The sequence below is a fragment of the Ranitomeya imitator genome, chromosome 3 (assembly GCF_032444005.1).
Source record: "Ranitomeya imitator isolate aRanImi1 chromosome 3, aRanImi1.pri, whole genome shotgun sequence".
NCBI lineage: Eukaryota > Metazoa > Chordata > Amphibia > Anura > Dendrobatidae > Ranitomeya > Ranitomeya imitator.
In genome coordinates, this window is record NC_091284.1 from 37172906 (window position 1) to 37185633 (window position 12728).

At 49.6% G+C, this 12728-nt stretch overlaps 1 protein-coding gene across 1 annotated transcript in view; it reads right to left on the minus strand.

Moving 5' to 3' along the window:
- The window catches only part of MORC3 (MORC family CW-type zinc finger 3), a 63674-nt gene extending 52018 nt beyond the window's left edge, over positions 1 to 11656 (minus strand). Inside the window, exon 1 of the mRNA XM_069760766.1 lies at positions 11556 to 11656. Coding sequence (XP_069616867.1) covers positions 11556 to 11594 — 39 coding nt within the window. The 5' untranslated portion in view covers positions 11595 to 11656. The remainder of the gene's footprint in view (positions 1 to 11555) is intronic.
- Positions 11657 to 12728: the final 1072 nt, after the last annotated feature.

The following is a 12728-nucleotide window of genomic DNA, read 5'->3' on the forward strand; positions in this document are numbered from 1 at the left end:
CATGTAAATAAAGCTTGGAGGTTTTAACCCTTACACTGAATTCTCCTTCACTTCTACAGCGTTTTACTACTAGCAGCAGTATCTATAGTCCAAAATATGAATAAAAATGGCGCTTCTACAACAAAGGTGAACACACAGCAAAAAGTGGAAAACTTGTACACCTTATAAAAAAGTTACTGGGACAATAATATGTAATGTGAGAGCAAAAGGCATCATAAATGCGGCACGTAGTAGTGGGCTGGCACACCATATAGCCACATACACTTTGAATGTTTGCATTTTTTGTAGGGGGATAACGAGTTTACAGGCAGCTTGTTGCCAAAGATCTCCGACATCTCAGGTGATGACTCTCCAGCTTCATTTAACATCACATCAATGGAGCGGCACTTCCTCTTCTTACTGGGCGTCTCGGCCGATGTCATGCTGATTGACAGCTGGCTCCCTGCAGTGAGGCAGCGGGGAGCCGGATGTCTATCAGTGCGATGTCAGCAGAGCAGAGCCGAAGAGAAGCACCTTCTCTATTGTAGCAATGTCACCGGAAACCACAGTCCGTGAGAGACTGGTGCCGGCCATAACGGAGGCGTTTTTCAGGATCCCAAAGTTCAGCTTTGCTTCCACCACAGAAGCATGAACACAGGTCACCAATACAAGACATATGTTCATGAAAAAAATACACATACAAATGTAACAGCTGGGGGAGGTGAACTGGTCTGGAATAATTTACCCAAGACACTGGCATTTCATTGAGTTTGGAGGATGCTGTTTAACTTTCACACTTTGGTTGGCCATTGAGTTGCTCAGGCATTGTTCAGTCTCACACCTCAGCCAGCCACAGGCATGGTTCAATCTCACACCTTTGTCATCCAATGTTTACTTGTTACACATCACTAATTTAATTAAACTGTACTAATCCAAATTTCCATCTCAGGTGACCAAGACAAAATGATAAATATTGAAGAAGAAAAAAGAAAAAAAAAAAAAATCACAAAAATAAATGGGTTTCATATATTGCTGTACTTGCTTTTTTCTAGTAAGAAAGCTGCAAAACATCATACCTGCATTTCTTCAGCATTTTTTTTCCATCCCCCATTGCTTTCAATGGGTGAAAAACGCTGAAAGAAGCGACATGCTCTATGACCAAAAAACCAAGCACAGCACAAAATACTGAAGACAAAAAAAAAAACAACGGTGTGCAGCATGAGATTTCTGAAATCCCATAGGCTTTGCTGTAAAAAACAAATGAAAATTAGCGTAAAACACGCATTAAAAAAAGTCCCGTGTGAACTTAGCCTTAAGGTACCTTCACACTAACCAACTTCACAATGATATCGCTAGCGATCCGTGACGTTGCAGAGTCCTGGATAGCGATATTGTGTTTGACACGCAGCAGCGATCTGGATCCTGCTGTGACATCGTTGGTCGGAGCTAGAAGGCCAGAACTTTATTTTGTCGCTGGCTCACCCGCAGACATCGCTGAATCGGCGTGTGTGACGCCGATTCAGCGATGTCTTCACTGGTAACCAGGGTAAACATCGGGTTACTAAGAGCAGGGCTGCGCTTAGTAACCCGATGTTTACCCTGGTTACCAGCGTAAACGTAAAAAAAAAAAACACTACATACTTACATTCCGGTGTCTGTCCCCGGCATCCTGCTTCTCTGCACTGTCAGCGCAGGCCAGCCGTAAAGCACAGCGGTGACGTCACCGCTGTGCTTTACGGCCAGCCGGCGGTCACACAGTGCAGAGAAGCACAGCGCCGGGGGACAGACACTGGAATGTAAGTATGTAGTGTTTAGTAACCCGATGTTTACCCGGGGACTTCGGCATCGTTGGTCGCTGGAGAACTGTCTGTGTGACAGCTCTCCAGCGACGCTGCAGCGATCGGCATCGTTGTCTATATCGCTGCAGCGTCGCTTAATGTGACGGCACCTTTAAAGAATGAGAGCGATGGCGCCAAAGAGTATATATCGTACAGTTACTAAGGTGGGGCCCCGACATGGGATACTCACCACACACGGGGATATGAACACACAGACAAAATGCGCCACACACTACCACGTGCTTGAACACATACCACCCCAGGCACACATTTCACCACACATACACCAACCTCGCCACATAAAAGTCTAAACACAAAAGTCGCCGCTCAAAACTCGCCACGCGCAAAACTCGCCACATGCAAAACTAGGCTCACGCAAAACTAGCCACACGTGCAAAACTCACCTCATGGAAAACTCACCACACGCAAAACTTGCACATGCGGAAAAATTGCCACATGCACAAAGGTTGCAATACATGCAAAAGTTGCCTCACACAAAACTTGCACATACTCAAAACGCACCACGCGCAAAACTCGCCATGCGCAAAACTTGCTGCACACAACTTGCTACACTAACCTGTCACATGCAACTCGACACACAAAAAGTTGCTACACGCACGTCGCCACACAAAACTCAACACACACAACTTGACAAACAAAACTCGCCCTAAAACACACACAAGTCTGGTATTATCCTTCAAAAATAAAAATCTGATTAATAAGCAGACAAACTACAAGAGCAACAAATGTACCATATAGGAAATACGGCAGCTGTCAGTCACATGACCTGTCTATTATGTGTATGTGTGAGCTAATATATACTGCCAGGGGGAGGGCTTCCTGTTGGCTGGGGATTTATCAGGCTGCCAATTTAGCTTACAAATACTGAGGTAAAAATACTGAGCAAATAACGTGTGAACGAGGTCTAATACAGGAGGAGATGACACACAGGTATATACTATATACAGGAGAGATGACACAGATATATACTATATACAGGAGGAGATGACACATGTATATACTATATATAGGAGGAGATGACACACATGTATATACTATATACAGGAGAGATGACAAATGTATATACTATATACAGGAGAGATGACACGTATATACTATATACAGGAGGAGATGACACATGTATATACTATATACAGGAGGAGATGACCTACAGGTATATACTATATACAGGAGGAGATGACACATATATACTATATACAGGCGGAGATGACAGGTATATACTATATACAGGGGAGATGACATACAGCAGGTACAGTCATGGCCAAAAGTATTGACACCTCTGCAATTCTGTCAGATAATACTCAGTTTCTTCCTGAAAATGATTGCAATCACAAATTCTTTGGTATTATCTTCATTTAATTTGTCTTAAATGAAAAAACACAAAAGAGAATGAAGCAAAAAGCAAAACATTGATCATTTCACACAAAACTCCAAAAACGGGCCAGACAAAAGTATTGTCACCCTCAGCCTAATACTTGGTTGCACAACCTTTAGCCAAAATAACTGCAACCAACCGCTTCTGGTAACCATCAATGAGTTTCTTACAATGCTCTGCTGGAATTTTAGACCATTCTTCTTTGGCAAACTGCTCCAGGTCCCTGATATTTAAAGGGTGCCTTCTCCAAACTCCCATTTTTAGATCTCTCCACAGGTGTTCTATGGGATTCAGGTCTGGACTCATTGCTGGCCACCTTAGAAGTCTCCAGTGCTTTCTCTCAAACCATTTTCTAGTGCTTTTTGAAGTGTGTTTGGGTCATTGTCCTGCTGGAAGACCCATGACCTCTGAGGGAGACCCAGCTTTCTCACACTGGGCCCTACATTATTCTGCAAAATTTGTTGGTAGTCTTCAGACTTCATAATGCCATGCACACGGTCAAACAGTCCAGTGCCAGAGGCAGCAAAGCAACCCCAAAACATCAGGGAACCTCCGCCATGTTTGACTGTAGGGACCGTGTTCTTTTCTTTGAATGCCTCTTTTATTCTCCTATAAACTCTATGTTGATGCCTTTGCCCAAAAAGCTCTACTTTTATCTCATCTGACCAGAGAACATTCTTCCAAAACGTTTTAGGTTTTTTCAGGTAAGTTTTGGCAAACTCCAGCCTGGCTTTTTTATGTCTCGGGGTAAGAAGTGGGGTCTTCCTGGGTCTCCTATCATACAGTCCCTTTTCATTCAGACGCCGACGGATAGTACGGGTTGACACTGTTGTACCCTCGGACTGCAGGGCAGCTTGAACTTGTTTGGATGTTAGTCGAGGTCCTTAATCCAACATCCGCACAATCTTGCGTTGAAATCTCTTGTCAATTTTTCTTTTCCGTCCACATCTAGGGAGGTTAGCCACAGTGCCATGGACTTTACACTTCTTGATGACACTGCACACGGTAGACACAGGAACATTCAGGTCTTTGGAGATGGACTTGTAGCCTTGAGATTGCTCATGCTTCCTCACAATTTGGTTTCTCAAGTCCTCAGACAGTTCTTTGGTCTTCTTTCTTTTCTCCATGCTCAATGTGGTACACACAAGGACACAGGACAGAGGTTGAGTCAACTTTATTCCATGTCAACCGGCTGCAAGTGTGATTTAGTTATTGCCAACACCTGTTAGGTGCCACAGGTAAGTTACAGGTGCTGTTAATTACACAAATTAGAGAAGCATCACATGATTTTTCGAACAGTGCCAATACTTTTGTCCACCCCCTTTTTATGTTTGGTGTGGAATTATATCCAATTTTGCTTTAGGACAATTCTTTTTGTGTTTTTTCATTTAAGACAAATTAAAAGAAGATAATAATACCAAAGAATTTGTGATTGCAATCATTTTCAGGAAGAAACTGAGTATTATCTGACAGAATTGCAGGGGTGTTAATACTTTTGGTCATGACTGTATATACTATTTACAGGGGAGATGACATACAGGTATATACTATATACAGGGGAGATGACACAGGTGTATACTATATATAAGGGAGATGACAAACATGTATATACTGAGGTGAAAATGAGAGGTGTGAGGTGAAAATGAAAAGGTGTGAGTGCAAAATGAGAGGAGGGAGGGAAAATAGTGGAGTGATCAGAAAATGACAGATGTGAGGTCGAAATGACAAGTGTTAGGGGGGAATGAGAGGAGTGAGGGGGAAAATAAGAGGTGTGATGGGAAAATAAGAGAAGTGAGGTGCTATAACTAACCACAGATATTTACTATGCCCAGGCAACGCCGGGCTCTTCAGCTAGTATATATATAATTGTCTAAGGGTCTGTTTGTCTGTAACCGAAATCCCGTGTTGCTGATTGGTCGAGGCCGGCCAGGCGCGACCAATCAGCGTTCATAAATAAACTACATACATATACTGGAACGAGAATAACATGGAGGACAGTCTCTGAGGGAGAGAATAACATGGAGGACAGTGTGTGAGGGAGAGAATAACATGGAGGACAGTGTGTGAGGGAGAGAACAACATGAAGGACAGTGTGTGAGGGAGAGAACAACATGGAGGACAGTCTGTGAGGGAGAGAACAACATGGAGGACAGTCTGTGAGGGAGAGAACAACATGGAGGACAGTCTGTGAGGGAGAGAACAACATGAAGGACAGTCTGAGGGAGAGAACAACATGAAGGACAGTCTGTGAGGGAGAGAACAACATGAAGGACAGTGTGTGAGGGAGAGAACAACATGAAGGACAGTGCGTGAGGGAGAGAACAACATGAAGGACAGTGCGTGAGGGAGAGAACAACATGAAGGACAGTGCGTGAGGGAGAGAACAACATGAAGGACAGTCTGTGAGGGAGAGAATAACATTGAGGACAGTCTGTGAGGGAGAGAATAACATGGACAGTCTCTGAGGGAGAGAATAACATTGAGGACAGTCTGTGAGGGAGAGAATAACATGGAGGACAGTGTGTGAAGGAGAGAATAACATGAAGGACAGTCTGTGAGGGAGAGAATATCATGGAGGACAGTCTGTGAGGGAGAGAATAACATGGAGGACAGTGTGTGAGGGAGAGAATAACATGGACAGTGTGTGAAGGAGAGAATAACATGAAGGACAGTCTGTGAGGGAGAGAATAACATGGAGGACAGTGTGTGAGGAAGAGAATAACATTGAGGACAGTCTGTGAGGGAGAGAATATCATGGAGGACAGTGTGTAAGGGAGAGAATAAAAATTTTCCCCATTTTTAAGTTTATCATATGGTAAAATAAATGGTGTCTTTGAAAACTATAAGTCACCCTGCAGAAAACAAGCGATACAGCGATAGATGACTAATAAAGTTTTAACTCTTAAAATAAAGACAGGAGAAAAACAAATGGCAGTGTGTCCAGTGGGTTAAAACATAAATGTAAGCACCAATGTTTATATGAATACTAGATGGTGACCCGATTCTAACACATCGGGTATCTACTATATAATCGTCTAATTCTGCCTGTTTGTCTGTAACGGAAATCCCGCATCGCTGATTGGTCTTGCAATCTGCCCGCGACCAATTAGTGACAGGCGCAGTCCGTCCGCGAATTGGCCCGGGATTTGAACCACGCTTCGCTGATTGGTCGTGGCTGGCCGGGCGTGACCAATCAGCGATATCGGCGCGGGATTTAAACACCGCTTCACTGATAATGTATATATTTTACCCGGAAAATCCTGTGTATTCATTGCATTATTCTTAAATCTTCATAAATAAACTACAAAAATATTCTAGAATACCCGATGTGTTAGAATCGGGCCACCATCTAGTTATTATTATTAGCAATAATATACAGACAGTCTGATTGACCAGCAGATGGTCCTGTTCCTGACCATAAACCTGCCCAGTTGCAAAGAGTTGTACACACGACAACTATGTGGGCAAGACTGCAGATTCCTGTTTGAAAGCACAAAATGCCCCCAAAAATCATCTTTGTATGAGAAGAGAGCCAGACGGTAGGACGAATGAGATATGTGATGTCACAGCCTGCTGGTGGCCGAGCTCCAGAACTGCTCCAACGCGTGACCAGGCAGTATGACGGCTCGGGTAGATTCTCTCTATAGAGCGATCTTTGCCCCTGCGTACGTAGATAACGAGGTCCCTACTGATTAACCGTCCTGCCCATTCAGATCGATAGCCTACTAATGTCATATAATTAAGCCTACATAAAATGAACATTTTCTCGCTTCTTGGTGTCAGACAGTCACGCTGCGGGTGGAGCGTGGCTCTGTCCACATGCAAGGAAACTCTTTCGGCATCTTGTAGTCAAAAAGAGGAATCAAATTCGCGAACTTTCCCACGGATTTGGATTTGCTGTTTATACAATGGTTATTTGTAAGTCATCGATCTCGGACAGGTTTTATGGTCACGTATGGGACTAACCGCTGCTGATAAGACGGATTGTCCCCATATGTTATTACTGCTATTAATAATGTAATATCACCTACACTGCCTCCATATACCGCCGGCACCAGGGGCGACTGCTCCGCCTTCTAGAGTTGTTAGATTAGAAAATGCTACAACTTGTTCAATATACAGTGATTGAGCTTCATTAAAGGGGATCTCCATTTTCACAAAAGTGGTGTCAAACGATTGCATCATTGTAAAACAACAGCGTTCTCGTATGGAAAGCGCTAGCAAGTAGGCTTTATATTACCGGAGTGCAGAACATTGACTGGTATTATACACTGTGTGGGTTAGAGGCACAGCTCCGGATTGTAGGGAGCAGTAATAGGGATATGAGGAGCATTATATAATGATTGTTAACTGATCCTGAGGAGCCAAATCTAAAAATACATGAAAAACAAATGTATTCAATACCAAGAGAAGTGCCAGAAGCAAAACAACACACCTCTGGGAGTCACAGTGATACCGACACAAACGAAACTGAAACCAAGAACAAACTCTCGATTTAACCAATTCAGCAAGCTCTGTCACTATCAGGACAACATCTAGGACCAGAACGACTCAGATAACACTAATAAAACCAAAACTAGGAGGCTCATAGGGAGGCTCAGAGTGCCCCAAAAGACCAAGAGTGGCTCAGAGTGCACCAACAGACCCGGGGAGGCTCAGAGTGCGCCAACAGACCCGGGGAGGCTCAGAGTGCGCCAACAGACCCGGGGAGGCTCAGAGTGCGCCAACAGACCCGGGGAGGCTCAGAGTGCGCCAACAGACCCGGGGAGGCTCAGAGTGCGCCAACAGACCCGGGGAGTGGGGGGCTTGGGCTGCGCCAACAGATCCGGGGAGGCTCAGAGTGCGCCAACAGACCCGGGGAGGCTCAGAGTGCGCCAACAGACCCGGTGGGTGGGGGGCTTGGGCTGCGCCAACAGATCCGGGGAGGCTCAGAGTGCACCAACAGACTCGGGGGGGGCGCTTGGGCTGCGCCAACAGACCCGGGGAGGCTCAGAGTGCGCCAACAAGCCCGGGGAGGCTCAAAGTGCACCAACAAACCCGGGGAGGCTCAAAGTGCGCCAACAGACCCGGGGGGTGGGGGGCTTGGGCTGCGCCAACAGATCCGGGGAGGCTCAGAGTGCACTAACAAACCAAGAGTGGCACAGACATCGATTACGTTATATTTCCAGACTTTGATTTCTTCACAATTGGCCAATATGCTTACTGTAATACAGTAGTGCGTTTGTTGGTAATTTTCTATTGTTTTTACCAGGGCCATGTAGTCGGTGTCCACTTTGGTTGAGTCTGAGTTGGTATAAAATGGACCAACTCCTAAAATATATAATAAATTGGGTTCAGTAGTACAAAGCAAAATGTGCTGTAAATGTTTTCATAAGAATTTGGGAACGTTCTGAAATGTCCTACAAATGTCTGTTCTGTTCCTGATCTAAGGATCTTGGCTTTTAGTGGAGATGAATCTGTGCTGCACTTTATGTACATGCTTTGTAGTGACCGCTGCTGTGGAGTCAGGGAAATTGAGGAGTCGGAGGTTTGGGCTCACCGACAACACAGCCCTGGTTTTTACACATAGGGACCTTGAATTAAATTACATTTATATCTTTAACATTTCTAAACTCCGATAACCGTTAATAAACCAAATAAAATCACCAGCGCTTCCTCTACAAAGAATAAAAGAGTTATAATGTGTAAAACAAAGCTGCACCGGCTAAACGCACAATCTGCTCCTGTGCCTGTGATACTATTTCGAATGCAAAAACTTGCATAGCCTAAAGGTACCTTCACACTGAACGATATCGCTAGCGATCCATGACGTTGCAGCGTCCTGGCTAGCGATATCGTTCAGTTTGACAGGCAGCAGCGATCAGGATCCTGCTGTGCCATCGTTGGTCGGAGCAGAAAGTCCAGAACTTTGTTTCGTCGCTGGCTCTCCCGCTGACATCTCTGAATCGGCGTGTGTGACGCCGATTCAGCGATGTCTTCACTGGTAACCAGGGTAAACATCGGGTTACTAAGCGCAGGGCCGCGCTTAGTAACCCGATGTTTACCCTGGTTACCAGCGTAAACGTAAAAAAAACAAACACTACATACTTACCTTCCGCTGTCTGTCCCCGGCGCTGTGCTTCTCTGCACTGACTGTGAGCGCCGGCCAGCCGGAAAGCACAGCGGTGACGACACCGCTGTGCTCTGCTTTCCGGCTGGCCGGCGCTCACAGTGCAGAGAAGCACAGCGCCGGGGACAGACAGTAGAAGGTAAGTATGTAGTGTTTGGTTTTTTTTTTTACGCTTACGCTGGTAACCAGGGTAAACATCGGGTTACTAAGCGCGGCCCTGCGCTTAGTAACCCGATGTTTACTCTGGTTACCAGTGAAGACATCGCTGAATCGGTGTCACACACGCCGATTCAGCGATGTCTGCGGGGAGTCCAGCGACGAAACAAAGTTCTGGACTTTCTGCTCCGACCAACGATGGCACAGCAGGATCCTGATCGCTGCTGCCTGTCAAACTCAACGATATCGCTAGCCAGGACGCTGCAACGTCACGGATCGCTAGCAATATCGTTCAGTGTGATGGTACCTTAACACTATGGTACCGATATGGATCTAGGTATAGGTCAGTATTGTAACACTGATACATAGATCCATATCAGGATCACAGCGCAAAGCTATATAAGCTTTTGTGTTAATAAATCAGATTTTATTTATTTTTAAACTGGAGTTGGTAAATTTCTATAGCCAACATAACACGGAACATAAGACCAGACAGGCTCAGGCAGCGCCAACGTGGAGCCAAGCCAGACGGGCTCAGGCAGCAATAGTGTAACCACAGAGACTATGGGCCTCAGGTAGGACAAGAAGTAGATATCTCAGCGGGTTCTACAACTAGAGACACACAGAGAGCACTGGGGACCACCACAACTGTGAATCTACAGAAAGCACCAAAACAAGGCGGAGATCAATGAACAGCAGCAGAACCACAACCCAAACCAGGAGCCACGGAAATATCAGGACACCGCCAGCAAACACTAGAGATGACTAGAGAGACTTCAGCCGGCAGGAGGGGGAACCAGGGGGGCACAGCCGGCAGGAGGGGGAACCAGGGGGGCACAGCCGGCAGGAGGGGGAACCAGGGGGGCACAGCCGGCAGGAGGGGGAACCATGGGGGCACAGCCGGCAGGAGGGGGAACCAGGGGGCACAGCCGGCAGGAGGGGGAACCATGGGGGCACAGCCGGCAGGAGGGGGAACCATGGGGGCACAGCCGGCAGGAGGGGGAACCATGGGGGCACAGCCGGCAGGAGGGGGAACCAGGGGGCACAGCCGGCAGGAGGGGAACCATGGGGGCACAGCCGGCAGGAGGGGGAACCAGGGGGGCACAGCCGGCAGGAGGGGGAACCAGGGGGGCACAGCCGGCAGGAGGGGGAACCAGGGGGGCACAGCCGGCAGGAGGGGGAACCATGGGGGCACAGCCGGCAGGAGGGGGAACCATGGGGGCACAGCCGGCAGGAGGGGGAACCAGGGGGCACAGCCGGCAGGAGGGGGAACCAGGGGGCACAGCCGGCAGGAGGGGGAACCAGGGGGCACAGCCGGCAGGAGGGGGAACCAGGGGGCACAGCCGGCAGGAGGGGGAACCAGGGGGCACAGCCGGCAGGAGGGGGAACCAGGGGGCACAGCCGGCAGGAGGGGGAACCAGGGGGCACAGCCGGCAGGAGGGGGAACCATGGGGGCACAGCCGGCAGGAGGGGGAACCATGGGGGCACAGCCGGCAGGAGGGGGAACCATGGGGGCACAGCCGGCAGGAGGGGGAACCAGGGGGCACAGCCGGCAGGAGGGGGAACCAGGGGGCACAGCCGGCAGGAGGGGGAACCAGGGGGCACAGCCGGCAGGAGGGGGAACCAGGGGGCACAGCCGGCAGGAGGGGAACCATGGGGGCACAGCCGGCAGGAGGGGGAACCATGGGGGCACAGCCGGCAGGAGGGGGAACCAGGGGGCACAGCCGGCAGGAGGGGGAACCAGGGGGCACAGCCGGCAGGAGGGGGACCATGGGGGCAGAGCCGGAACCAGCAGGCCCCGGAGCAGCAGCGCACACAGCACCAGAGCCGACCCTGCGGACCTCACCGGGGCCAGCACCGGCCATGCCCTCCCAGCGGAACCTCGGCGTCCGAGCCTTGTTTCCCTCCAGCACATCCTGGGGCGCACACATCACAGGGATCTCTCGGCGTTATGACCGCAGGAGCTGGAAACCGAGCACAGTCCTGTGTAAAACCCGCCGCAGCCATGCCCGGCCTCACGGTGCCCCTTCCCCTCCCCGTATCCGGCTCCCGGCCGCCCCATTTACCCCTCTCTCACCGCACTCAGACGTATCCCGTCCGTTGTCTGTGCCGCCATCTTTGAAAAATAAAAAAAAAACGAAACACCTCACAGTGCGAACAGCTGAGCACTCCCTAGTTCCGGGCGGAGCTACAGCCGCGCCATCCAATCAGCGCGCTGCACAAGGAATAACATTAACATCACATGACTGTGGCCGCTGTCAGCGTGCAGGACGGCTACAATACCGGCTCCATACACTAGATGGCGGTGTTCACCACACTGTGGTATTTCCTTATTGACTTTGCCAACCTCATGACCGTGTGAGATGATGTCACGGGAAGGGGCGGGGCGTCCTCCAGTGCAGTGCTCAGCGCTGATAGCGGGAGACCTGGGGAGAGAGGCTGAGGAGCGGCGCCATGGCGGGGGCGCTGTACACAGGACTCCATGGGGCTGATCTGAGGGTTGTGGGGCACAGATAAGCGGACGTTCCTACATGGGGGCTGTACAGGGAGCAGGGTGACTTTGGAATGTGGGGGAGAGGGTGCTGTCACATCGGGGTCTGTGGAGAAGGAGGGGGTGCTGTCACATGGGGGGTCTGTGGGGAAGGAGGGGGTGCTGTCACATGGGGGGTCTGTGGGGAAGGAGGGGGTGCTGTCACATGGGGGGTCTGTGGGGAAGGAGGGGGTGCTGTCACATGGGGGTCTGTGGAGAAGGAGGGGGTGCTGTCACATGGGGGTCTGTGGAGAAGGAGGGGGTGCTGTCACGGGGGTCTGTGGAGAAGGAGGGGGTGCTGTCACATGGGAGGTCTGTGGGGAAGGAGGGGGTGCTGTCACATGGGGGTCTGTGGAGAAGGAGGGGGTGCTGTCACGGGGGGCTGTGGGGAAGGAGTGGGTGCTGTCACATGGGGGTCTGTGGAGAAGGAGGGGGTGCTGTCACGGGGGGCTGTGGGGAAGGAGTGGGTGCTGTCACATGGGGGTCTGTGGAGAAGGAGGGGGTGCTGTCACGGGGGGCTGTGGGGAAGGAGTGGGTGCTGTCACATGGGGGTCTGTGGAGAAGGAGGGGGTGCTGTCACATGGGGGGTCTGTGGAGAAGGAGGGGGTGCTGTCACATGGGGGTCTGTGGAGAAGGAGGGGGTGCTGTCACGGGGGGCTGTGGGGAAGGAGGGGGTGCTGTCACATGGGGGTCTGTGGGGAAGGAGGGGGTGCTGTCACA